General features: G+C 37.4%; 1 protein-coding gene across 2 annotated transcripts; it reads right to left on the reverse strand.

The window, feature by feature from the left end:
* Positions 1-29: 29 nt before the first annotated feature.
* LOC133880431 (isoleucine--tRNA ligase, chloroplastic/mitochondrial) lies at positions 30-26,990 on the reverse strand. Of its 2 annotated transcripts, XM_062319381.1 has the most exons (22): positions 26,747-26,990; positions 24,665-24,863; positions 24,345-24,499; positions 24,169-24,270; positions 18,011-18,080; positions 16,735-16,847; positions 16,445-16,513; positions 15,724-15,831; positions 13,650-13,800; positions 12,183-12,414; positions 11,700-11,986; positions 11,450-11,586; positions 9,737-9,884; positions 9,413-9,544; positions 8,213-8,341; positions 7,002-7,129; positions 6,721-6,885; positions 6,295-6,420; positions 3,706-3,779; positions 1,992-2,241; positions 1,226-1,405; positions 30-572 (listed from the first exon to the last, which is right to left on the reverse strand). In XM_062319381.1, the coding sequence occupies exons 1-22, from the start codon at positions 26,837-26,839 to the stop codon at positions 330-332; spliced, it is 3,291 nt and encodes a 1,096-aa protein (XP_062175365.1). In that variant the 5' UTR covers positions 26,840-26,990; the 3' UTR covers positions 30-329. The 2 variants fall into 2 exon arrangements, with proteins under 2 accessions (XP_062175365.1, XP_062175371.1); XM_062319387.1 differs by lacking the exon at positions 26,747-26,990 and having other exon boundaries at positions 24,345-24,550; positions 24,665-24,803.
* Positions 26,991-27,005: the final 15 nt, after the last annotated feature.

Genomic DNA, 27,005 nt, shown 5'->3' on the forward strand with positions numbered 1-27,005 from the left:
GATAGACAAGGAGAAATTATAGAATATATATATATATATTATTCATCTATTGCTCAGTAATTTTATTATCATCAGCTACAAATGATTGTATATGCATGACGGATTTGTACGCATACGAGTCTAGTGTCCATATAGTATCAATTTTTTTAAATTCATTCCTGCCAAAACTGGATCTTTGCTTGCTGTATTGGAAGCCAGAAAAGACCATACTGGTCGAATCAAATAATCGAACGGTAAAGTGAAATTGAAATACTTGCAGCTCCAAGATTTGAATTGGCCAAGTCAAATCTAGTGTCGGCTAGATAAATTTTTTTGCAGCTCTCCAGATCTCAGCTTGTAACTGCTACAGCTGGAAGTGGTTGAACACCAACCACATTATAGCAGCGGCTGCAAAGGGTGGGGTGCGCCGGAAAAGAACCAACTCGGGGTGAAAAATTCCAGCATCTTTCACACTTAGAGCCCTCAGCACGAGACACGCCAATCCAAACCCTGCTGTGTCCTTGAATGAGGCACTCTCCACTGAATGGTATGCCCGAAATCAGTTCATTCTCTAAAGAGGGAAGAACCTCTGCCTGCATATTGCCAGGTAACAGTTGGTGTGTTTGGTAAACATTGTTGAGGTGAGTTTTGTTTTTGAATAGTAATAAGAAGTGATTGATGTGATAAAAAGTAAAAAGAATGTATGAAAAAATGAAAAAGTTTTGTTTTGTAGTGAGTTTTTTTATTTAAATAATAATAAAAAATTATTGATATGATATAAAAAGTGAAAAAAAGTTAGAATATTTTGAAGTTGATTGTTTTTGGAAGAAGTGAAAATAAGGGAAGGCAAGGGTGTGTTGGTTACCAAAGTAAGTTTTTTAAGCGGTAAAGGTACCTAAATACAATTCAATTCAATGGAAAGTCATAGCTTCTTGGTGGTGTCAGTTTCTTTTTTTACCATCAAGGTCCTAAACTACCAAAGTACTTGCTCTCCATAGAGTAAGGAATTTCCTAAACATAGCCAAGACAGATTTACTGAAGCCAATTTGCTCTCCATAGTGTTAACCGTGCTACTAGCTATGTTCTGATAATCTTTTAGTTTGTGGCATAAAAAAGGTGCTCGTTGCACTACATCAGTGTCTTCCCTGACTAAAAGGAGATAACGCCATGAACAGCCTTACCTCTAGATTACTAAATAAAATTGCTCAGGTATAAGTAGATGCAAGTACTACAAAGCTCAACATACCTGAGATGTTATAAATATGCGATGCAATGTGTCTGCATCATTGTTTGCCGCACACATCTCAAACAATCTAGATGCCAGGCTGGCATCGGATGTCTGGAGATAAACCTTTGCGTCTAAACTGGAACCAATCAGTTTCTCACTACGAGCAACCTCTAGGACTTTATTCACCTCATTTCGCAGCTGGTCAAGTAGATTGCAGAAAGATATCACTAGCAGTCTCCAAATCTTTTAGAAATTAACTACCAACATTGCATTTCAAAATAATTTAATAAAAGGAAATTGAGATTTACTCAGCATGACAATAGTGAAATCAGAGACCAAATAAAAATAAAAATTGTATACAGTTGTCAGAGTGCATTACAAGTATCTCTGGTATGTGAAAGTACCAAAACACTTCCCAACTTCGTTTTTCAAGAAAATATCACCAGAAATATTATCAGATGACTCTTTATGAGCAACAAAACTTCCAAATGTCTTTCAAAATGTGCAAGAAGAAAAATATCTTGCATTGCAAGTAATTCTTTCACCTTTTATTAGATTTCCAGTACAGAATTTGGGAGAGAAAAAAGGTATTTGAGAGGTTCATGAGAACAAAAGTTTATAACTCATTTAAGTTTGCTGTCAACAATGCAAGAACTTTAGTTTAAAATCTCATATGAGATTTGTTTTTGGCAAAACAATCCATTATTGAGATGAGAACATACATCCAGAATACACAAACCCTCAATTAAATCAGTTTGTTCTCATTAAATGAAAACAGTATTACCTCGAGAACTTTTTCCCAGAAGTCAATTTCTTTGGTAGGAAAAGCAAGCCATGTTTCATTCTGGGTTGGCCAGCTTGATTCAAAAACAAATTCAGCAATAGAACCATCTTCTGTGGTATAACGAAAGGGAAGGTTTTGCCATACATCCTCAGCCAAATGGGGCAAAAGTGGAGCAATTACTCTCACAATAGAAAGCAGATGTGCTGCGAGAACTGTTTGACAACTTCTCCTTGTAAAATTTGTTGTGCCCCTGAAATTTACCAACTTTGAGAGAGAGAGAGAGAGAGAGAGAGACTTTCACTGCACCTATTTGGGGGATTAACATAAAACATCAAAAGCTTATATTTTGAAACTTAGAACAACATTATGTATTGCACAGACACATTTTGACTAAAAATCTTGGAGATATGTGCCACAAACTGGTGAATGAAGGAGCAGGACTCCTATGCAGGGATGGAAAAAGAAGGTATTCGGTGTGCCTCTTACACTATTGAGGTGTAAGCATGAAGGTGAGCAATGTAAGGCTACATTTCAATCAGTCGTAATTGAAAACATTGAATTTAGATCCCAACACATTCAGTCAACAATTATGCAGCAACTAAAACAGTTATGCAGCAGAATTATAATCAGATGTCAAACCACTATGAAAGCATAAAACCAATCACATATCAACACAATAGATGAAACTTTCCGTTTCTCCATGTTGTCTGGACATGAGCAAACGAGCCAGCAGACGAAATTCTTTGTTACTCAAAGATGTCCGGACATGAGCGAACAGGTTAGCAAACACAACCTTCTGTTTGGGAACCGTCTGGTCATCAGTAGACGAAACTCACTGTCTGAGTATTTCGTCAGAACAGCGGACGAGTCTGCAAACGGAGCTTCTTGTACGTGATTTTCTTGAGCAATTTTAACCCAATTTCTTAAGTACAAATCTACCCAACCACAAATTACAAAGGCACTAGTTTTGAGCACCGAAATAGGCCAATAAAAAACCTAAAAATAATAGTCTAGACAGACTTGTCAGAGCATGTGCATCGGTGTGTGCATGTGCAATGCTTATCCACATAGGGCACATAGCTCCACCAGTGAGTCTGCATGGAACTGCTTGAAAGCAGCTTTCAAGGTTCTGGAGGTTCAATAAATTGTTAGAAGAAAAAGCATCTAACAGAACTCACTCCTACCAAGTTTGGCAAATACTTTGGGACAATCATATCTAGAGTTTAGACAGAGCAGACAAAATCGAAAAGTTTCACTTTATTTCCAATATCTGGATAACTGGTTTTAAGGCTTTTTTTTTTTTTTTTAATAAGAGTAATATCATTAAAAAACACAAAGCCTAGTCAAGTACACAGAGAGTATACAAGAGAAGCGGCTAATGGAAAAACTAGACAAATATAACATAAGCTATTATTCTTCCGGAATTGGAGTCGGAAACAATTTTCTGGGAAATAACACATCGGGTAAAACTATAGAGCAATGGCTCCAAGACTCGGAGAGCTTTCTGGAAATGTTTAATGCCCATATCAGGCAAATCAGCAATAATGGCATCATCTGAGAATAGAATTTCACATGTGCTGACTATCTAGAGTCAATATTTTGCAGAAAACACGAGTTTACATGAATGTGAATGCATGGAAAATCAACATTTTCTTTGTAAAAGCATGTATAACGCAGTGTCTTTCTAGATTATAAAGAGTACTGGAAGAATTACCCAACATAAAGTCGATCTTTCGCAACATCAAAATAGAAATTTGATAGGTCAACAATGACAAATCGTTGTATGATCTGAAAATGAAAACAGAATAACTCCATTCAAAATTCCACAGAATAAGCAAATCAAGGAGTAGATTGAGAAGTGTTTTCTTCTAAAATAAGGCAAGTACACATGAGGAATCAAACTTAAGTATCAACTATTAATGAGAAACCAACAATTTCAAGCCTTACTAGTGGGCCAACGTCTCACAAATTGGGCCAGCCTAGTACGGCTTCTTTTAAGAGGAGATGATCCCTGTAATACCTGTTATGCTCTATTCTTTAACATATTCTGTTATATTTGCTGCTTTTGCACTTGGTTGGGTCACTCCTTTTAAATGACAATGCAAGTTTCGTTTGTTTATTAGAAAAAAAAATGGTTAGATGCAGTTATCCATCCTAAGCTTTAGAGTAATTTGCAATGTTCCCTTTAAACTATGAAATTTTTTCAAATAGATTAATTTGTATTGTCTATTGCATTGTCCAAATTTATGACAAAATCAATAGATTGATGGGAAGAGGCTATATTTGCCATAGGGAGATAGGATGACTTCGATCAAAAGTACTTTGTCCAATTTGCACACATACTATTTGTATTTGTTTTCTATTCCACTGGGTGTGGCTAACAGGATTGAGAAATTTCAAAGAGATTTTTTATGGGGAGGTATCAATGAGGAGTTTAAATTCCATCTAGTTAAATGGTCAAAGATTTGTTCTCCTAAGCAATATGGAGGTTTTGGGGTAAGAAACTTGATGATTAATTTTAACCAAGAATTGTTGGGTAAGTGGTTATGGCGGTATGCTACGAAGAGGGAGGCTTTATGGTTATTAGTGGTGGAAGCAAAATATGATAGTATGAGCGGAGGTTGATGTTCTAAGGTGGTTGAAGGGCCCTTTGGAGTTGGAGTGTGAAAACATATTAGGAGGGGGTGGGGAGTTTTTTTTTTGAAATTTGTCAAATATGAAGTGGGAGATATATATATAATAATAATAATAATAATAATAATAATAATAATAATAATAATAATAATAAGGGGTAATTACCTTTTCCCCCCATGAACTACCAGTCTATGTCATTTTGCCCCCACGAACTACCACTTCGACTAAAAAAGAGCATCAAACTACCATCTTTACTGCTTTGCCCCCTTCCGTCAGGGAATCCCGTTAACTTGAATGAAATATGCCATTTTTTACCGTTAAGTTTGATTTAAAGACCAAAATGCCCCGACAGTAATTGATAAAAAATATTAAAATTAATATATTAAAAAAAAAAAATTGAAGGAAAAGGGGTGGCGGCAGCCACCCCTGAGGTGGCCGGGTGGCTGCCGCCACCCCCTTTTTCTTCAGTTTTTTTTTTTTTTTTTTTTTTTGTTTAAAATGAGGATATTTAGGTCATTTTTAAAATTGAGTTAGGGCATTTAAGTCTTTGCATGAATTAGACTGACGGAAGGGGGCAAAGTATGTAAAGATGGTAGTTTGATGCTTTTTTTTTGTCGAGGTGGTAGTTCGTGGGGGCAAAATGACATAGGCCGGTAGTTCATGGGGGAAAAAAGTAATTACCCCTAATAATAATAATAATTTATTGAAAAAGAAGAAAGGCTCGCATACACGAAAAGTATACATGAGAAGCAATCACCCTAAAGGGGTCGAAAATCTAAAAAGTCAACAAGATCTACAAGACAAGGGAACTCAAGAATGAGGATTTTAGTTGTAGCACGTTATACTCGCGATCTTCAAAAAGACGTTGATTTTCCTCTCTCTAAATGCTCCACATTAGTAAACTAGGGATGACTTTCCGTATAGCCTTTTTGGATTGTCTCCTCCCTTGCATCTTCCAACAATAAATGTAGGACTAGAATATTGTTAGGCATGACCCTCAAGACTCCAAACAAGATGAGAACTAGGTGCCATAGCTCGCTAGTAACCTCACAATGAATGAGAAGGTGGTTAACCGTCTCCTCGCTCTTCTTGCAAAGACAACACCAATTGACAAGGGTAACTGGTAAGACCCCGCCTCCAAAGGTTATCAATCGTAAGAATTTTACCCAAAGCTACCGTCCAAGTGAAGAAAGCAATACGAGGTGGAGCTTTCACCTTCCAAATGCTCTTCTATGGAAAAAGGGAAGACTCATCGGACCGTAAATTGAAGTAATAGCTCTTCACTCCAAACTTATGATTACGAGCTGGGGACCACAACATTTTGTCTACCTCTCTTGGGTGGGTTTTCGATGTGTATAATAGATTGAGGAATGCAACAAGGGACTCAAGCTCCCAATCCTGGAGTGCCCTAATAAAAGTCGGGTTGCAGTGGACATAAGAGCTGGAAGAGTCCATGTAATCCGACACTAAAGCCTCTTTGTCCCAAGCTACATATGTGTGTGTGTACACACATATATCAAATCTTGTACTCCTAAACTGTGACTTTGATAACTACCAACATTGATAAGATAACTCCACTTTTGAATGCTAACCACCTCATAGAGCATGAACTCCAAAATCTGAGCAGTAACTTAAACAAATAAATCAAACAAGATCAGAAAATATTTACCTGAAATATTTTAAAGAATTGATATTTCTCATAGCCCACTTTAATGTTCATTGTAAAATTTTCAAGCTGAAACAGCGCATGCTGATCAATCATTGGAAGATTGTGGTATGGAACAGCATAATCAGCCTGACAATAGACATGGCCCAATATTAAGTAAAAGAAGCAACAAGAGAGATGAAACGACATTAAAAAATAAAAATTAAAAATTAAAAAGAGAGAGAGAGAGAGAGAGAGAGAGAGAGAGAGAGAGAGAATATTGGAAGTTGAATTAAAATTTAAAAGCAAGACAAATTAACTGAAGTGTATATGCATCCACAAGCTTCTTTTAAGAGAGTGAGAGGTAACAAATGATAAATAGTGAAAAACTTTGGGAATGTGGAAACAACTAAAGTTATGCTGAAGCTCTAATTGTCAAGTTGGTCGTACCCTCCAGTCATGCAGATTCCCCAAGAGGTATCTCAATGTTCCACGGAGCTTCCTATAAATGTCAGACATTTGACGGAGGACTTGAGGGCCAATCGTCACATCACCTGTATAATCTACACTAGAAACCCAAAGTCGCAGGACATCAGCTCCATAGCCAGGTGCTTCCTGCAAATAGAAACCACGACATTAAGCATCTATATGCCCTCACACCTTGGCTCAAGTAGATAAGGGATGGTATAGAGTTGGCAAAGGTCTTTGATTCGAATATAGAGAAGATTGACCTTTGAATTTTTTCCTCCTTCGATCACAGCACGTGGATCTACAACATTACCCAAAGATTTGCTCATCTTCAAACCTTTCTCATCCAATACAAATCCATGTGTTATAACACTGTCATATGGAGCCTTTCCTGTGTCAAAGAAAAGTGTGACATCATATAGTGTCTTGTCGTTCAACAAGCAATTATTTCAGTTAAAATCAATGTCTTAAAATATGACAAGAGGAATGTACACTTCATGCAAACAGAAAAACTAGAATTCCAGCGGCCAAAATTACTAGTCCAGGGCATTGCAAGTCTCCCAATGCAAACTAGAATGCAACATATATTGTGTTCCAAAGATCCAAAATCACATCTTGGATAACCTACATTCAGAAGGGTCATTTGAATTCCCAATTTAATAATTGTAATTCAGTAACAGATCGGCAGTAATTTAATGTTTGTCATTGTCCAAAAAAAAATCACATTTATTAACCTTGTGGTTTTTTGAAAGCCTGATACAAGCATCTAACATTATTCTGAAGAGTAGTACTGCTTGGGCATAAGAACCAAAATTATAGAGATGACAAAGTTAAGATCTCACAATTTATCTCCTTTTAGGAAAAGCATATACCATTTTCATCTAAATTTTTTACAATCACATCAGGAAATTGTAACAGTACCAAAATTGATACTGAATTTCTAGGGTTTTGATTTAGGGAATTTGTAATAGAATTGGAATGAAATAGGAAGGAATGATGAATTATGGAAGAATTGGAAGAACAGTAAATTGATTGAGTAAATCTGTGACGAAATTACAAAGAAAATATACAGTTTAAGATGTTCGGTCTCCTAGAGCATTCGACATGCTCAGCCTCCAATTCGCAAATGACTGATCCGATTCAATAAACCCTACCATTAGACTATTGGCCTTTATATACACATAGCCCAGGCCCATTATCACTAAAGGTCTATTACATGATATGGTCTTTATTAAACTAAGCCCAGCCCAGCCCATTATTTACTAAGGGTACTATTACAGAAATGTTGTTCAGATAGGATTGCAATTTTTCAGAAATTGATGACCAAGGGCAAGACACCAATGTGCCTGAAATTTTAACTTTTGAGACTAAGAAGAAAAAGTTCTTATAAGTTGCGAGCTGAATAAAAGAATGCTCCATTCCAAAAAAAAAAAAATCCACTTAACAATATCAAAACTGTTCAGATGCTCATTACCTATTGTAGCGACACTTGTTAACAGAGAACTTTGGAACCACCCGCGATGCTGATCGGTGCCTTCAAGGTACAAGTCTGCAGGAAAACTATGGCCATTTCTTTTGCCCACGACTGCAGCCCAAGAAGAGCCTGAAAAATAAAGTAAGCTAATGAAAACCAGAGTTCTTGTAACAGAACATAGGAGATAAAATGATGGACCCTTTTCAAACAGCAGTTACAGAATTCAGAAGCTAAATGCAGGTATGCTCATACATGCAAAATAAAAATAAATAACATTTAACGTATGTAAGAAAGACGTGACTAATAGACTAATAGAAAGCCAGAAGCAATGCACTTATACAGCAAACCCATCAATAATATACAATATAATTTTTTTTTATAATAAAAGAATAAGATACAATATGGTTGGCATGCAGAAGATTTGACTTCCAGCTATACTAGTTAGAAATTCATGCCACAAGTGATTCACCAAAGAGACTTGCAGTGAAGTAGCGATAATTCAGTGCTTAAACACAGCTTTTCCAGAGTCACCCAAGCTTGCCCCTACTCCATTCCTCACGATTATTTCCAACAAATTATAGAAGTCGCATAAATACCAGTTTACGGCACACTAAAGAATTTACATTATGCAGGATTTCAGTCAACAATGAGATCTACAAAATACTAGGTTTAAACCTGAAGCGACCACGTCCAAACATAAGCATCTGTTTATAATTATATTTTCTGCTAATATGATTCCATAACATGTTACTAGTCAAAAAGTAATGGGCTCTAATTGAGCTATTTAAGAGAAAGTTGTGTGGTGCTTACAAGTTACTATTGTAACTAACGAAAACTCTGACTGGAATAGCACACAACCCAAACATTGACAAATTAAGAAGGAATAACTTCTCAATAATTGAACATTTTACAATACTCTTTCCACTAAACACAAAAACAGCAGAAACTAACCACAAGATAGATGAATGAACTTTGCCTATTCGGTACAATGCCAGATATTACGAACAATGACAACTGAGACATAATTGTGTTATTTGAAAAAAATATACACTTTATGATCGTCCTTATACAAGTGAGAACATAAACTGGCAGTCAAGAAATTACATGATATTGCAGTAGGTCCAAATATCTATTTTTTCCGAGGCCAAAAAGGAGAAAAGAAAAGGTTCGACTATTTTTGACATTTCAGTATTATAATACCTGAATCAAACCATACATCCATAGTATCAGTCCCCTTCTCATAATCTGATGCTTTTTCACGATATTTCTCAGGGAGAAGATCTTCTACCGTCATGTACCACCATGCATCACTACCCTTTTGGGCTATAATAGCTGCCAAACAAATGATAAAAACAGCCAAAAAATTCGTTAGTTGTACAGAAACCTTTAACAGGTCCATCATATGTGGATGCAGAAATTTTATTCCCTGCTGCTTCAACTCAGAAGAGAATATCAATTGCCCTGAGCATGAACATAATATAATAAATAAAGGAGAAAGCAATCAATATTGTAAAGAGCTCTCACTCTTGATATGATTGATTGTCTCTTCATTCATAAGAGGTTCCTTCGATTGCATATGATAAAAGACTGGAATGGGCACGCCCCATGTCCTTTGTCGCGATATACACCAATCAGAGCGGCTAGAAGTCATTGTAGAAATTCTGTTTTCTGACTGAACAATCGTCAATCATATGCAGAAAATACAACGAGTAAGGATGCATCATACCATTACAAAAGACAAATATTGCAAGCATGTCCAAACATATACAACTTCAACTTAAAAGTCTATATGAGCTTCTGTATTCATGAACGGTAGGCATCAATAGCCGCACTGCTTCAGTCAAGAAAAGGAGACAAAGTTGCTAAAACTTCAAAAGAATTGTTCCACTGAATTCTGAAAATGATCCTCATCAAAACAACATGCAACACACAAGGTCAACAAGTGATCCAAATGCCATGGGACAAACCAATACAATGTTTCAAGAGAATTATGTTCTCCATCTAAATCATCTACCCTAAGAAATTCCAGACAGAATTAAACTCTCCTAACCTGAGTTAGCCAGACAGGCCTAACTGACCTCAAATTTTGATTCTCTTATAAATGCTTCTCACTTCTATTTTGTTTTGCCTCCAAATTTTCAGAGTAAAAGACGAATCAGAAAAAGGTGATGATGCCATGCATCGGGGTAGTAACTGATTTTCTGCATTTAAGTCAATTCTGAGGTGGGTTATGTGCCTTCTTTGATACCTCATCATTATAAGTAGAGAAAACTTCACTTATAACTCATACTCTTACATCACTTTTGCAATTAAGTACTCAAACTTTAAAAAGTGTCAATTTAGGGTATCCATCTTTCAATTTTTTTCAATTTCAACCCTCCGTTAGAATTTTCCATAAAATCCTGTCAAAATTTCCAAAATATCCATTTTTTTTAGGAAAAAAAAAATCAAGAATTTATGTGTTGGTCAGAATTTAACGAAATTTGCAAAATACCCATGCCTGAATATTTGAAAAATTTTATAATTTAAAAACAGGAGTATTTCGGAAATTTTGATAGGATTTAACGAAAAAATCTAACGGAGGATTGAAATTGAAAAAAATTGAAAGATGGATACCCTAAATTAACACTTTTTAAAGTTTGAATAGTTAATTGCAAAAGTGATGAAAGATCAGGAGTTATAAGTGAAGTTTCACTTATAAGTAAGAAGGAATAAAGTATAGAACCCCCCCCCCCGGCGCGCGCGCACAATGTCTAGAAAAATAATATTGATTGGGGATAAATTATGGTATTTACTCCCAAAACTAAGCTAAATTTTATTTCTTTCTAGTAAGAAATGAGGAATACATAAAGGTATATGATGCTTTCATAATGCCCACATGATTCCAATGCAATCAATACTCAGAAGTACATTAAAACAAGAATTCAAATACAGTTCTGTGGCAAAGTAATTGCTAAAAGCTAAAACAAACTTACTATCATGCAATGAAATGAAAAGAGCAATATTAATTGGAACCACATAACTTTTTTTTTTTAATAAGTAATCAAAATATCATTAAAAACGTAAAGCGCAACCCAAGTACACGAAACAACATAACTTTATAAAAAATAAGGAAACAAGAATGAATTAGAAAAGAAAGGGCATAAATTAACACTGAAACTTATGAAACATATCCCATACAACCCCTAAAATAAGAGTTTAGAAAAATACATTTTCCTCCTAGTCTAACACCATTACCTGCGGAGGAATCCATTTTACATCACCAATTGCATTCATAGCAGCCTCACGAAACCCTTCCACTGATGCAAACCACTGCTCTGTTGCCCTAAATATTGTAGGCTTTTTGCTTCGCCAATCATATGGATACTTATGTTCTGCACACGAGAATCAATTGTGGTATTTTATTAAGGACAAGAACTATTACATTGTCAGGAGAAAACAGAAAGGGATTTCCTTGATAGTTGATTTGGGGGAAAAGACAACATACCATATGATTCTTCCATGACAATTGACAAATGTTCATCCAGGTATTTCACAACAGCAACATTACCATCCCCAAGTACATCAAGCCCACAAAATTGTCCAGCTTCTTCAGTAAACTTTCCATCATCATCTACAGGAGAAAGTACAGGCAGTCCATACTTAAGGCCAGTCACATAATCCTCCTGACCATGTCCAGGAGCAGTATGGACCAGTCCAGTTCCTGACTCTGTTGTAATATAATCTCCTCCAATGACAACAGGACATTCTCTGTTATCTATTGGATGGATATACCTGAAACCAACATTGACAACGATACCTTAGAGAATACATTTCTTTATATATATATATCAAACAGACAATGCATTTTACTAACACAAGAAGTTACATAAACACGTAAATATGTGCAATGAGCTCTTTCATTTCTAATAAATGTATAATAAGAGAATATAGGTATTCTTCAGTTTTATGTTCCTAATTTCATTCGGACCTGCAGTTTTCAAGATCTGAGCCCAATAGTAGTTTTTTAACGATAAGCTTCACTCCCCATTTTGCTTCTAATGTTGGCACAAGATCTGAAGCTACAATAAGGAAAGGCTTCTTTGATTCCTTAAGAATATTTCCAAGCCTTCGTTTTTTATTTCCAGCAGACAAAGAAACATCTCCTGAGAGTGACTGTACTTCAACGATGGCATATTGAAGCTTGGCACTCACTGCGACAGCTGATCATAAGATAACAGTTAAAAATAAAAAAGGGTTACTGCATACCCTGTTGCAGATGTTCATATAATGAGATGCAAAGATGCATGAGAGAGAGAGAGAGAGAGAGAGAGAGAGAGAGAGAGAGAGAGAGAGAGAGAGAGAGAGCCTCTAAATTTTAACAGTAGATAGATGGGTTTTTTTTTTTCCTATGATGATGTTACTACTTATATGATAGAAGATCCATCTACAGACAAACATTCAAAAGCATTTAAAAGTCAAAGATAGACGGTTTGTATGTGCAAGAGGAATGAGGAATTCATAGATCCTCGTCTTCTTCATTGTAAAGTGGCAAAAGAATTATGGGTGCACTCTTGCTTCTTTTTGATATAGAGTGGGTCATACTTGAAGGTTGATAGAGTTGTTAGCTAGCTGGAAAGGTTAGTTGGAAAGCCATAATATTTTAGAAGTTTGGAGTATGGTTCCTTTGTACTTAATGTGGTGTATTTGAACAGAGCGGAACGCAAGGAGCTTTGAAGATTGCAAGATTTTGGTGGTAGAACTAAAGCTTGTAATGTCCAAATCCCTTTATGCATAGATGGTGGCGTGCAATAGTCCTCACTTTTCTAGTTTTACTCAATTTTTGGACTTTTGTTCTTCGTTTCCTCCCTAATAGGGATCTCTTCTGAATGCTCCATGTGTACTTGGGTTATGCTCCTTTGCCTTTCTAATGAGATTGAATTACTTATTAAAAAAAAAACATGATAAGAAACTTTTTACACCAAGGCATGAGTATTTCTCTTGCTGTCAACTTTCTTAAAACCATGCCATGCATGATCAGAACTTTATGAGAGAAGGAACCATGAAAACATTATTATTTATTCTTGATTTTTAATCTGAAATTCAATAACACAGTCTTCATTCAGATTGCACATCAGTGCTTTCCTTTACTTGTAACTATTCCACAACCTAAGCTTCACAAGAAATATTTTGAGCTATATAGTGTATCGTTTACAGAGAAAAGGGGAAAGAATCCATTTAACCATCAGAAAGGTGAAGTTTCTCAAATCAAGTAAAACTACAAGGTTTGACTTAAAGGCATATGAAGAAAAATTATATATTACAACCAGAAGACACTTAAAATGTTTTTTCATTAAATATATCAGTGTAACTTTAAATAGATCATATCCTAATTTTCACCAGCATTAGTAAAATGTCTACTAGCAATATGCCAAATGCAACATAATGGAAAACTCACCAGCATTGCCTGGAAAAGTCCAGGGAGTTGTAGTCCATATTGCCAAGCATAAATCTGGGAAAAATTCTTCTAATAAGCTACTTGAAGTTGGAGGAGCATTTACTAATCTGAAAATGGCATATATGCTTCTAGAAACATGCCCCTCAGGATACTGCATATAAATTTCTCGTTAATTAACAACTAAGAATCATGTCAATATTGCAAGATAGTATAAGCACGCAACAAGATATCTAGGTTTGAGCATGGGCCTTATTCTAAGTTTCAAGCCATACATAACAAATGGTAACAAAATAGTGGACCAGTTAAGAGAGAAAAAAACTATTCTTTGAATTTACTGAATCATTATCTAGAATGTCAACTGAACAATATGAGAACACATTTGAATTATTACCAAATACTAATCATGCAATTCTGGAAAGGGTTATCAGGAGTACAGCATCACAGTAGGAAAATGACCATATTTGAACACAATCTAAGATTAACCAAATCTACTTAAAAGCTCCTCAATATAATGAGTTGGCGAATGGCGGAGAGGAGGTGAGATTGGCGGTGAATTGTTTTGAGTTTGAGTCTTGGTCCTCTGGGTCGGCGGCGGCAGCTTCCTGCGAAGCAGTGAAGAAGAAGCAGGAGACGATAGTGACGAAGGGCAGTTTTGTCAATTGTTGCTTGAAGAAGCTTCTAGGGCTTTCTCGATTTGGGTTAGACCGGATCAGATGTTAGCTGGGTTGTTTAGTTGGGTTGGGTTTTAAGCCCAAAGTATTATGGGCCAAGGCTGGCAGCAAGAAGCCCATTCTCCAGCTCAAACCAATTTGCAAGTTGTCGGATCAGGGGTTCAAGCTCATTTTAAGGTCTTCTCTTCAGCCCAAAGGTCCTGGGTGTGGTTCTTCAGGTCAGAAAGGAGCCCATGAAGCCACTGATGAGATTTCTTCGCCAAAGGTTTTGACGAAGTAGGGTTTTGGGTCTGACCCGGTGAGCAACGCTTTTTCATCAGGTTCGGAGGATACTTGCGTTTCTTCTCCAGTGGCAGACTTGGTGATGGGGTTGTTGGAGGTTGTGTCTGAGGTTTTTTCGAAGGTTCACTGAGATGGGCTTGACCCGGTGAGCATTGGTCCTATTTTTTGGCACCTCAGCCCAGTTCCGTCGTGTTGCTTACACAAGATTCAGTCAAGTCGGAGTGGTCTTCTCCGGCTACGATAAGTTCCGTGATTGGGTATGTCGCTTTTGGTGCTTTTCATTCGGGGGGGTTTCTTTGGGTGACAAGAAGGATCCTTAGATGGATGTGGTCCCTCCGTTGGATGTGGTGCATAGGCCACAGTCTGTGAAGAACCCCGAAGTTTTGCCGTTATTTAGTCCGCTGGATGAGATTCATAGGTCGCGGTCTGTTAAGAAGTCCCAGACCACAACGAGTGTTGATGTGAGTTTTCTCCGGCAGGGTTTTCTGAAGCCAAGGCCCTCTAGGTCTCGAGGATGTTCTTCTCCAACAGTCCCTCACCCCCAGCAGCTGTCAGAGTTTTCTTCAACGCAAGTCAGTGATCAGGCGGGTTTTGTGGATGGTCCTTACTTACCTATAGTAACGGTTGTTTCTCCCTCATATTTGGGTTGTACCTCCTCAGGCATTCCCGCCGATGACAAGGATGAGGTGTCGAATGGTGAGAAGGTCGAGGATCCCCCTTGGAGTTTCAGGATGCCATTGAAGAGGACCTTCTTCGAATTGTAAAGTTTGCGTATCCAAAGAACTAAGGTAGGAGGGAGGTGTTGAACCTAAATAGCTCTATTAACTACGGTGATGCAAGCGTGTCTTCTTGGCGAGGGAAAAGTAAGGCTCACGGGCTGTAGCGTGTAAGCTCTATGTGGGTTATGGGTTTGAGGGTCTTAGGGTTGAGGGTTTATTTGGGTTTCTTCTTGAGGACAGTTTTGATTGTTCTTGTGTATACTTCATGTGTACGTAGGGGCGTCTTACGCTTATTTTATAAAATTTATTACTTATAAAAAATTAAAAATTAATTAAAAAATTAAAAAAATAATAAATAAAAAAAAAAAAGTAAAGGAAAGAAAAGGAAAAAGCATACTATACCTCCAACTCGGCCTCTGCAAGAGCAGTTCGTGATGAAGGACTCCAGTGAACTGGTTTCCTGCCACGGTAGATATACCCTTGAATGGCCATCTGGCCAAACACTTCAATCTAGCAGATTATACAACATACATGGAACAAATTTTCAGTGACTTAACCACATTTATAGTCAACACACTTACCAAAAAAGGTGCAACAAACATGAAACAGATAGAGACTTTTTTCTTTCTGGGTAAAATTTGTTTTCCAAGTGCCATCAGCAACCCTTGATATCTATCTTGTTGACGTATGGTTAACTGTTGATGTAGGGATGCACCAGTTGCACTTACCTTCTATCTTACACAAATTTATGAACTTATGGCTGTATATCAAGCCATAAATTATCCTCTAAAACTAATATCAATCATGATCTGTATGCAGGGGCAGAATATGTTTAAGCGGCCTCAAAAGCAACACAAAGAACTGCACCAACTAATGAGGCAGCTTCATTTCTGGATCATGATGAGGATTACGTTGTTAACGTATAGATGCAACATCCATACTAGATGTCAACTTTTGCAAATTAGTCAATTTTGAGTCTCCATAAGCTGTCATAGTCTATCCTAAATGGTTTGACTTATTCATAACCTTTTTTTTAATATGAGAGAAAGAACATAAAGAGTGGAAGAGCTACATTCAGTTTAAAGCAATGCAAAATCAACATGAGCAAAGCTGAAGCAATTACCTGGGCAGCTTCATATTCTGGATCAAGAGTTAGATAGGGATTACTCCAGTCTGCCCATACTCCGTACCGCTGCAGACATTAAACAATAATACTTGAAGTTCAAGTGTTTCCCTTTTAATTGAAACTAAAATACTAAATATTAGCATTCCATAAAGACGGATAAAGGCAGCCTATTTTGTAATTAATTAATTCTTAAAGATTACAGACACCCACTAGAAAACAAAACTTTTACGTAACAATATGGACCAAAATACAAGAAATGAATTGAGACAATAAAAGGGGGATGTGACCTTAAATGATGCCATCTGATTTTGAACAGTTTGTTTGGCAAATTTAGCCGCCTTTGCTCTCAACTTTAATGGTGTGAGATCCTTTCTGGCATCTTGATCCAGTGACTGCAGAACTGAAATACTTGAAGGTGACAGTAAAATTCTCAAGCATGCGCCAAACTTCTACTTGAGGTTCCACAAAAACCAGTAGTAAAGTTGTCTTTTACCCAATATAAAAGTTCACCCATGGTGTTCTATTACTAGACATCCACAAACTAAGGCCAACTTTAGCAACCAAGATCATAGTTTACAACTCAAACAGGAATTTTTAAAACTTTTCAGAATTTCAGGGGCTATAACTTTATTATATGGTTTTCTAATAACCTCTAAGTTGCATAATCCAATACAATTTAATAAAATAAGGGAAATTGTGTCACAACCCCCTTGTGCTTTCACAATTTTTGACATTGAGACCCACTCTTTAATTTGATGAAATGAAGACCCGTGCTTTGAATATTCGTAAATCGAGTATTTTCTGTAGAATAGATCACAGAAACAATATGAAAACATAATTATACTCCTCAATTAAAAAATTAAAAAAAAAATGCTAAAAACAAAGAAGAAAAAAAGGTTCTGGGTCGTCACCCAACCACTCGATCGTGGCTAGGAACCCAACCAAGCGGTCGTGGTTGGGTTATGATCCAATCATTACCCAGCCACGGCCATGTGGCTAGGTGATGACCCAGCCACGGACATGGCTGGGTGCTGTCGCCCAACCACACCCGTGGCTGGGACAGGCCCACACATGCCTGGGCTGGGTGACAGAATCTAGCCTCAACCACCTTTTTTTCTTTTTCTTTTTCTTTTTTTTTTGTAAAAAAAAATAAAAATAAAAAATAAATTGAGGGGCAGAATTATATTTTCATATTGTTTCTGTCATCTATTTGACAGAAAATACTAATGGAGCCTCCATTTATAAATTTGTAAAGAACAGGCTTTGATTTCATCAAATTGAAAACTGAGATCCCAATATCAAAAAGTGCGAAAGCACGAGAGGGTTGTAACATAATTTCCCTGAAAATAATGCAACTTAAAAGTGTTTACAAGATGAGAATTCTCAACTGAAACAGCACTCTTAACAGGAAAGGAAAAAAAGTATATATACTAATAAGATTCAAAGAGAGGGATGACATGCTGAAGCCTTATGTCAAACTGAAAAACCAACCATACTAAACTGAAAAAGTCCCAAGCAGATGCCATCAGACCAAAACAAAATAAAAAATCATAACACGCTTACCTTTCAACTCAATAGGTAGCCCATGACAATCCCACCCAGGCACATAATGAACTTTGTAGTTTTGAAGAAGCTGCTCAAAGACGAAGGAACAAAATGACAAGAATGAATTTAATTTGATTTTGCTTAGTTTTGAAGGTTCATCAAAAATAAAATAAACATAGGGGCTAATTTGTCAGATGAAAGTTGTTTTGTTCTATTTCTATTAGTTCATTATAAGAATACACGCTTTAACACTAGCATGAATAAAAAATAAATAAATAAATAAAAGCATCTTATAATCTATGGTTTCTAACACAGAATGAGCACATCTTTTTTTTTTATGAGTAAGAAAAATATCATTAAAAAGCGCAAAGCGCAATCAAGTACACATGAAGTATACAAGAAAGGCATCTAAGAGGAAGAAGAAAACAATACAAGGAAATCATTAAAACTAAACGATAAAGGTGCGAGGAACGCAGCCGACCAAGAGTACAAAGAATGAAAGAAAAAGGAAATGAGTTCCTCAATGGTTCTTTCTTTGTCCTCAAACTGCCTATCATTGTGTTTCCTCCACAAGCAACACAAAATGAGCACATCTAGAACTAAATTGATATATTATAGAACAAAAGTGTTGAACCAACTTCATAAACTACTATTTTCTCAAGCTGGAACAAGGATGCTATGATGGTAAAGAACATTCTTCTATAGATCTTTAATTCGTCTTATAAAACTAAAGATACAGAAGATGAATAACATCACGAAGTAGCACGAAACAACAAAGCCATACTACATTCTACTGGTGCAAAAATATTTTGTATAATTACACACTTAGAAACTGTTGAATTATCAAGAAAAGTGAATACATTGGAAACTATTGACTTTACCCATCCCATTTCCCCTTTTTACCCTTCTTGATTGGGGGTGGGGGGTTTGGAATAGTTTAATTCTCTCTAAACCATTTCAATTAACACCAAAAGTGACCAGAGACAAAAAATGGGGCATCAATGTTAAGGTATTATTTTTTTAATAAGTAATTACAAATTCATTAAAAAGTGCAAAGGCGCAACCCAGGGGTATTATTTTACATGATTAAAAGATTCCATTGATTCTGTTCAATACTTAGATGGCTTTTGGCTACTCAAACAGCCAGGTCGGAGAAATTCAAAATTCAGGCAAATGTGTTAAAGTTGTTAACAGTGTGGCAAAAGGACTCTAAACTCAGATTTTTGAACTCTTTCGTTGCAAGTGACCCAACTATTCTCACTAATAACAGGCCAACACTGTTTAAGATCTTGCATTATACTCAAATCTCCTTTACTAAAAGCTCAGTGGTGGCACTGGATGTTCCAACCTATTTATGGGGCAGCTATACTAAGAGCAGCTTAGCACATAAGCAGTTTCTTTCTTCTTCTTTTTGATAAGTAATCGCAAATTCATTAAAAAGATAACTATACAATTTGTCCTGTTCAAGTTGGCGGAAAATTGATTTCTTCTTTTACTTTTTTACTTTTTTTTTTGGTTTTGGAGGGGGGGGGGGGTTGTCCATAAGATTGTCAGCAGTTTATCCATGTGCATAAATGCACTAACATAGGAAAGTGTAGGCTTTCAAGTTTCTATGCGTTTGTATGTGTCTCAAATTTTTTTTTGATAGGTAAGAAAAGATTTATTAAAAAAGCGTAAAAGCGCCCCTTGGTACACAGGAAGTATACACAAGAAACACCAAAAGCTAACCCACAACAACTGACAGAAAACGGAAAAAGAACCCCAGAACCCAAGAAAGAATGCCCAAAACAACCCACAAAAGAGCCCAACCAAACACGAGAAAAAACCCAAAGACCCGAGAGATAACCCACAACCCACCAAAGCACACAACCCTACAACATGCAGGCCTTTCCTTTACTACGCCAAGAGGAAACTAAAATGTCGCCATAATTTATGGAGCTTTGCAGATTCAGTAGCTCCCTCTTACCTTTTGACTTCTGGCGTGCTATCATCTTCTCTCGCAAAAAATCTTCCTCCATGGGGTCCCGAATAGCCAAGGCCTCCTCCTCAAAAGAACCATGCAAAGCCCAATCCAAGGGTAAACCATCCCAATAATCTTCGTTCTCCTCCCAAACCACAATCTCCCAATTATGATCAAAACCAACAGGCCAATTTCGAGATTGGGAAAATCAATTTCCTTCAACCGAATAAGGAGAAAAAGGAGATAGGCAACCTCTCGAATTAATGCTATGAAATTGAGTATAAAGTCAGCTCCCACCCTTGTTTATGGATCTCATTGCCGGTCATGATAAGAAGGAAGAGGGTTTGGGTTCAAAATCAGGCACCAAAGGCACGAGGGAGCTAAACAGACTTCTCTATTTTGTTAATTATGATGCTCATAGCGGTAAGTCTTCCAGTGGTAGGCGTAAAGGGAGGGTGCATGGTAGTTTGATATGAAGCCTAAAATCCTTTCTTGGAATGTTAGAAGGTTAAACGAGGGTGAGAAATGATTAAGAGTTAGAAATTTATTGAGGCAATGGAAGGCAGATATTATTTGTTTGCAAGAAACTAAACTGGAGTTTATTTCTGACACCTTAGTGAGAAATCTATGGAGCTGTCCCTTTGAGGACTGGTGTTACCTAGCCTCTTGTGGTGCCTCTGGTGGTATTTTGATTATATGGGACAAAAGGATTGTAGAGAAGATTGATGTGTTCGTGGGTGAGTTTGTTCTTGCCTGCTCTTTTAAGAGTGTTGAAGATGACTTTTCTTGGGCTTTTGCTAGGGTCTACGGTCCTAACATGGATACTCTAAGAAGTTCTCTATGGGATGAGTTGGCTGGCCTCCCTACTTGGTGGGTGCTACCTTGGTGTATTGGGGGAGACTTTAACGTCATTCGTTTTCCTACCGAAAGATAGAGTGATGTTCGCCTAAACACCACCATGATGGAGTTTTTCAGACTTTATTTTTGAGCAGGGTCTTATGGATCTCCCTCTTGCTGGAGGGTCGTTTACGTGGTCTAATACTCAGGAGAATCCCACTTGGCCTCGCCTTGATAAATTTCTTGTATCCCCTGATTGGGAAGTCAAGTTTCCAAGTTCTTTACAGAAAAGGCTTCCTAGATTGTGTTCTAATCATTTCCCGATTCTTCTTGATTGTGGAGGCATTCATTGGGGTCCCAGACCGTTCAAGTTTGAGAATATGTGGTTGAAGGCCGAAGGGTTTGTGGATAGGGTGCAACTTTGGTGGATGTCTTACCATTTCCAAGGTTCTCCTAGCTTCATCTTCTCTCAAAAGCTTAAGGCCTTAAAGAATGATCTTAAGAGATGGAACAAACAAGAGTTTGGCAAGTGGAGTTTCGCAAAAAAAAAAAGGCTTTTGGAAGAATTGTGTGCTCTTGATAGGTTGGAGGAACAATGAGGTTTAGCTCCCGAAGAAAAGTTCAAGAAAAGTGAGGTCATCAGAGATATGGAGAATGCTACTCTGCAGGAGGAGATTAGTTGGAGACAGAAGTCTAGGGTTCTTTGGCTTAAAGAGAGTGATAAATGCACTAAATATTTTCATCGGATAGCTAACTTGAACAGGAGATCCAATGCCATAGGGTCTTTCTCAGTTAATGGCTCTATTTCTTCCGATCAACAGGCTATTAGGGATCATGTTGCTCATTTTTGAGTCCCTCTTTAAAGAGCCTTATCCTTGGAGGCCTGGGTTGGATAACCTTGCTTTTGACTCTTTGGATGCGGTTGAGGCTTCTTCCTTGGAATTTCCTTTTGAGGAAAAGGAGGTCTTAGAGGTGGTTAAGGGCATGAACCGTGATAAGGCTCCAAGTCCTGATGGGTTCTCTATAGCGTTCTTCCAAAATTGTTGGAAAGTGATTAAGACAGATCTCATGGGGGTTTTTAAGGACTTTTACACTCATAACAAGTTTGTCAAAAGCATTAATGCCACCTTTCTTGCTCTAATTCCGAAGATGTCTAGGGCTATGGATCTTAAAGATTTTCGGCCTATTAGTCTTGTATGTGGGGTTTACAATATCATTGCAAAAGTTCTTGATAATAGACTTAGAAAGGTTGTGGATAAGATAATCTCGAAGCCCCAAAATGCTTTTGTGAAAGGTAGGCAAATTCTTGATTTAGTTATTATTGCTAATGAGTGCTTGGATAGTCGAATTAAATCAGGTGAATTGGGGTTGATCTGCAAGTTGGATATTGAGAAGGCATACGATCATGTCAATTGGAACTTTTTACTGTATTTGTTGAGAAGATGTGGTTTTGGCGAGAGATGGTGTTCGTGGATAGCGCATTGTATTTCCTTGGTTCGATTCTCTGTCTTGGTGAATGGTACCCCTTTAGGTTTTTTTAGCAGCTCTCGTGGTCTACAACAAGGTGATCCCCTGTCGCCTCTTTTGTTTGTCATTGTGATGGAGGCCCTAAGTAAGTTGTTCATTGTTGTTGTTCACAGGGGTTTTTTATCAAGTTTCTCAGTGGGTTCTAGTAGCAACGGGGTGCTTAATATTTCTCATTTATTGTTTGTAGATGATACTTTAGTCTTTTGCAGGACTAATCTGGATCACCTCCGTTTTCTTCGAGTTGTTTTTTTGTTTTTTGAACCTGTTTCAAAAATTTAAAGATCAATTTGGCCAGGTCAGTATTGGTTCCTGTGGGTGATGTTGTTAATATGGATGATTTGGCTAGCATTTTGGGGTCCGGAGTTTCCTCTCTTCCTTTAAAATATCTCGGTCTTCCGTTGGGGGCCCATTTCAAGGCTAAGTCCATTTGGGATGATGTAGTGGGCAAAATTGAAAGACGGATGGCTAGTTGGCAGAGGATGTATTTGTCAAAGGGTGGTAGAGTTACCTTTATAAAGAGTACTTTATCTAATCTCCCCGCGTATTTCCTTTCTCTCTTCCCCATTCCTTCCAGTGTTGCTAGTTGTATAAAAAAGCTTCGCCGAGATTTTTTGTGGGGAGGTCTAAGTGAAGATTTCAAATATCATCTGGTTAGCTGGTCCACGGTTTGTTCCCCTATTTCAGCAGGTGGTTTGGGTATCCGGAATTTGAGGACCTTTAATAAGGCTTTATTAGGGAAGTGGTTGTGCCGTTATGAGCATGAGAGAAAGGCTTTGTGGAGATCAATTGTGGATGCTAAGAACGGTTCTACTTGGGCTGGTTGGTGTTCCTTAAACCCTCCTGGGTCTCATGGAGTAAGGCTTTGGAAAAACATCAAGAAGGGGTGGAGTTTATTTAGTAGCCATACCTGACTTGTTTTGGGAGATGGATCCAGGATCAGATTCTGGGATAATGTGTGGTGTGGAGAGATGCCCCTTAAGGAAGCTTTCCCAGGTTTGTATGACATTGCTTGCGACAAGAACTCGCTCGTGGCAGCCCATTTGATTCTGGAGAACGGATCTTTTCAATGGGATGTCAAGTTCATTCGAGCGGCCCACGATTGGGAGGTGGACATCTATCGTGATGGGAAAGACAAGCTTTGGTGGTCTCCTTCTCACAAAGGGAAGTTTGATGTTAAATCTTTCTATAAGATTCTTGCTTACAAGGAGACAGCTCATTTCCCCTGAAAAAGTATTTGGCGGATCAAGGTTCCTTTAAAAGTGGCCTTTTTCGTTTGGGTGGTAGCTCTAGGGAAGATCCTTACTTTGGACAATCTCAGAAAGAGGCAAGTCATTGTGATTGATAGGTGTTGTATATGTAAAAAGAATGGGGAGTCTGTGGATCATCTACTCCTTCATTGTGAGGTCGCTTGAGTTTTTTGGAATGTAATTTTTAGTCGCTTCAGTCTGTCTTGGGTTATGCCTCGTCGGGTGGTAGATCTATTCTCTTGTTGGTGGATGGGCGGTCGCTCTCGGAGTGCGGTTGTGTGAAAGATGGTCCCTTGCTGCCTCTTATGGTGCTTGTGGAGGGAACGCAATGATAGACAGTGCGAAGACAAAGAAATAACCATTGAGGAGCTCATTTCTTTTTTCTTTTATTCTTTGTATTCTTGGATGGCTGCATTCCTTGCCCCTATAGTAATTAGTTATTATGATTTTCTTGTATTGTTTTCCTCTTCTTCTTAGTTGTCGTTCTTGTATACTCCATGTGTACTTGATCGCACTTTGCGCTTTTAATGAAATTTCTCTTACTCATCAAAAAAAAAATTGCAAGGGTAACAGATTAGATGCTCAATTAAGAGAGAGAGAAGTACCTTATAACGATTGATTATATCCTTCAAAATCTTATTTAGTGCATGCCCCATGTGAAGATCACCATTGGCATATGGAGGACCATCATGAAGAACAAAACTTCCCTAAAAGAGTAACCAAACGTCAGCTAATACATCCAAAGAACTATACAAGACCCAAAGAAGACTACAAAACTCACCCCATTATTTCTATCCACAACTCTCTTGTACACCTGATTGTCATCCCATATTTTCTGAATTTCAGGCTCCCTGACCAAAGAGTTTGCTCTCATGCTAAATGTCGTCTTTGGCAGATCAACTGTGTGCTTGTACTTTCCATCTTCTTGCTTTGCCCCTAAACTCTCAACCACAGGAAACAATCAGAAACTGGAGTTGCATGTTTGCCCTTCAAAAGAAAACGAAAAAATAGTATATCAAGAAATTCCTTCTCGAAGATTGCATGACACATAGTATATCTTTAAAACCATATTCAGAGTAACAATATCAATGCATTATACACCTTCAGATGCTTTCTTTGCTGCCATGACAGGTCCTCGAGATCTTCGCTTTGAGGAAGAACAGAATTCATCACTGGAATAAGTAGAGTACTGTGTCATGTTTAAGAGAGAGAGGACTTTGACTGAAGGGCTTCTTCTGAAATAACATGAGCTGACAGAAGTGGTTTTCCTAAAAGATGAGCAAGTTCTTTGTGATAAAACCTGAACATATACAACAGAGTTTATCAGTTGCAACTTAGAAATGCTATCATCATATGAGATGGACTCAACCGTAACACAAACCTAATGTTTAGGCATTGAGCAATTAAATCACTTAAACTAATTGATAAATCTTTCTAGCTATTTTATTGCATGCATTTCATTTTATACAAATATAGGTGTTGAAAGCAAAATGCAAAAAATGAACATTGTCAAAGGCCGGTGAGGATTTTGTGCACATTTTTCCATGCAGAGTTGAAAATCCCAAAGTCTAAAGCATATTTCCTAAGCCAAGTTAAGCCAGAAACTTCTAGTTGAAAGGAATATATGCTTAGTTTGTAACTATGTTGCTACAGAGAGCTCACTGAAGGGTCATACCAGATGGTGGGCATATATAAAATTTTGGATAACAAAAAATGAAAGATTGAGATGGCACATTGAAGCAAATAGTTGCTTAATAGCCTGAATATCCTTCCGATTAAGATTAAGTTTTTCAATGCAATATAAATGGTTCATTTTCAACCCCTAGTATTGCATCCAACATCCAGTGAGTGCAAATTGCTGAAACAGCACCCCAGAGAAACTTTAATTTCAATCTGAACTAACCCAAATATGACCAATTGAATTTACAATAACATGTCAAAGGAATGGCTTTGAGTCACACTTGCCATCTACATTCCATCACCTAAAACCTATTTCCTCTGCCAGTATTTTGGAAAGAAGAGTGAAAAAGGAAGGAAGAAAAAAAAAATCCCTAGTATTTAAAACAATTTAATGATATTATTCCTTTCCTTTCTCTCGGAGTTCCAGGATTTAGACAGATCCTTGAGCCACATTTGATATACAATGTAAAAATAAATGATATGCAAACTCTGAACATACCTTAAACAGGTTGTAGTAGGAGTAGTAGCTTTTGCAAGATCGGGGGCAGAACTACATGGTGGCTTGGGGGGCTTCACCATGTCTTCCCCAAATTTTTAAAAAAATACCCCAATAACTCTTTTAGAATCAAATTTTACCCCCCCCCCCCCCCATATTTTTATTTTTATTTTTTAGTTTTACTCCTCCAAACCTAAAATTATAGTTTCACCCGTCTATGACCACTTAGAGTAAAAGATATAGCAACATAGTTCAAAGTTGGTCCTATCTCCATCATGATTTAACTAGATTGTTTGTTTCATTGCCAAAAATTAGGACTTGTTTACTATATCAATTTGAATGACTCTCTTACATTTGCAAGAACAAAAGAATTTGAAAAAAAAAAAAAGGGACAATGACATTGAATATAGTACCAACCACGACCGAAGGTTCTTTCAATGAAATAACTAAGTTGAACTCTGATTATTTGATACACAAAATTGAAATACAAAATAAAAGATAAAGCAATAAAACTCTAACAAAAGCAAATACTATTCAAGTCTCTCTATTACATTTTACATATCAATTGCTGAGCCACAAGGTAGATACTGTTTTAGCCTCCAAAGATCCAGAACAAAAAAGAAAGAAAAAAATTGAATGCCATTTAACTTTCATATAACACTGTAGAAATACCAACTCTGTGGCCCGAACTCACTGCATTGTCAAAAATCCCCGCCCATTTCACAACAAGCACAGCACTCTCACAACACAAAGCAATCAAAAACCTAAAAATTCATCTGAGTGTGTGAAACTCGCAATCATCACTTGCACTTAAAATTAGTTCAAACTCCAAATGCTCCGTTTATTTGCCGAGAAAGGGGTACAGACAACTAAACAGAAAGCACACAGGCACACAGCAACCACTCCAACCTTAACCTTTTACAAGCCTTCTAATTTTTCCTAATGAACTGTTCAAAAGCCTAAGAAAAGCTAAGAACAAAGAGGTGAAAGTGTGAGATTACATATACCATCATATATGGGGAGGTTTGCATCAAAGCCATCTTGGCGTCCCTGTGTTTGAGTGCGGAAGAGTTTGCAGCGAAGGATTTGAACAAAGACATGTTGTCTTCGTTCACTCGAGCAAGAGCTTCTCCTTCTCCTTCTCCATTGGGGTCTTCAAAACATGGATAAAATGATTATCATCGCAGTCACAGCCTTTGGTTTTAGCTTTTGTTCAGAGCGGCAATTCTCGACCCGGCCCGTTCTGCTCCAGCCCGCACGCCACGG

The sequence above is a fragment of the Alnus glutinosa genome, chromosome 1, assembly GCF_958979055.1.
Source record: "Alnus glutinosa chromosome 1, dhAlnGlut1.1, whole genome shotgun sequence".
Classification (NCBI taxonomy): Eukaryota; Viridiplantae; Streptophyta; class Magnoliopsida; order Fagales; family Betulaceae; genus Alnus; species Alnus glutinosa.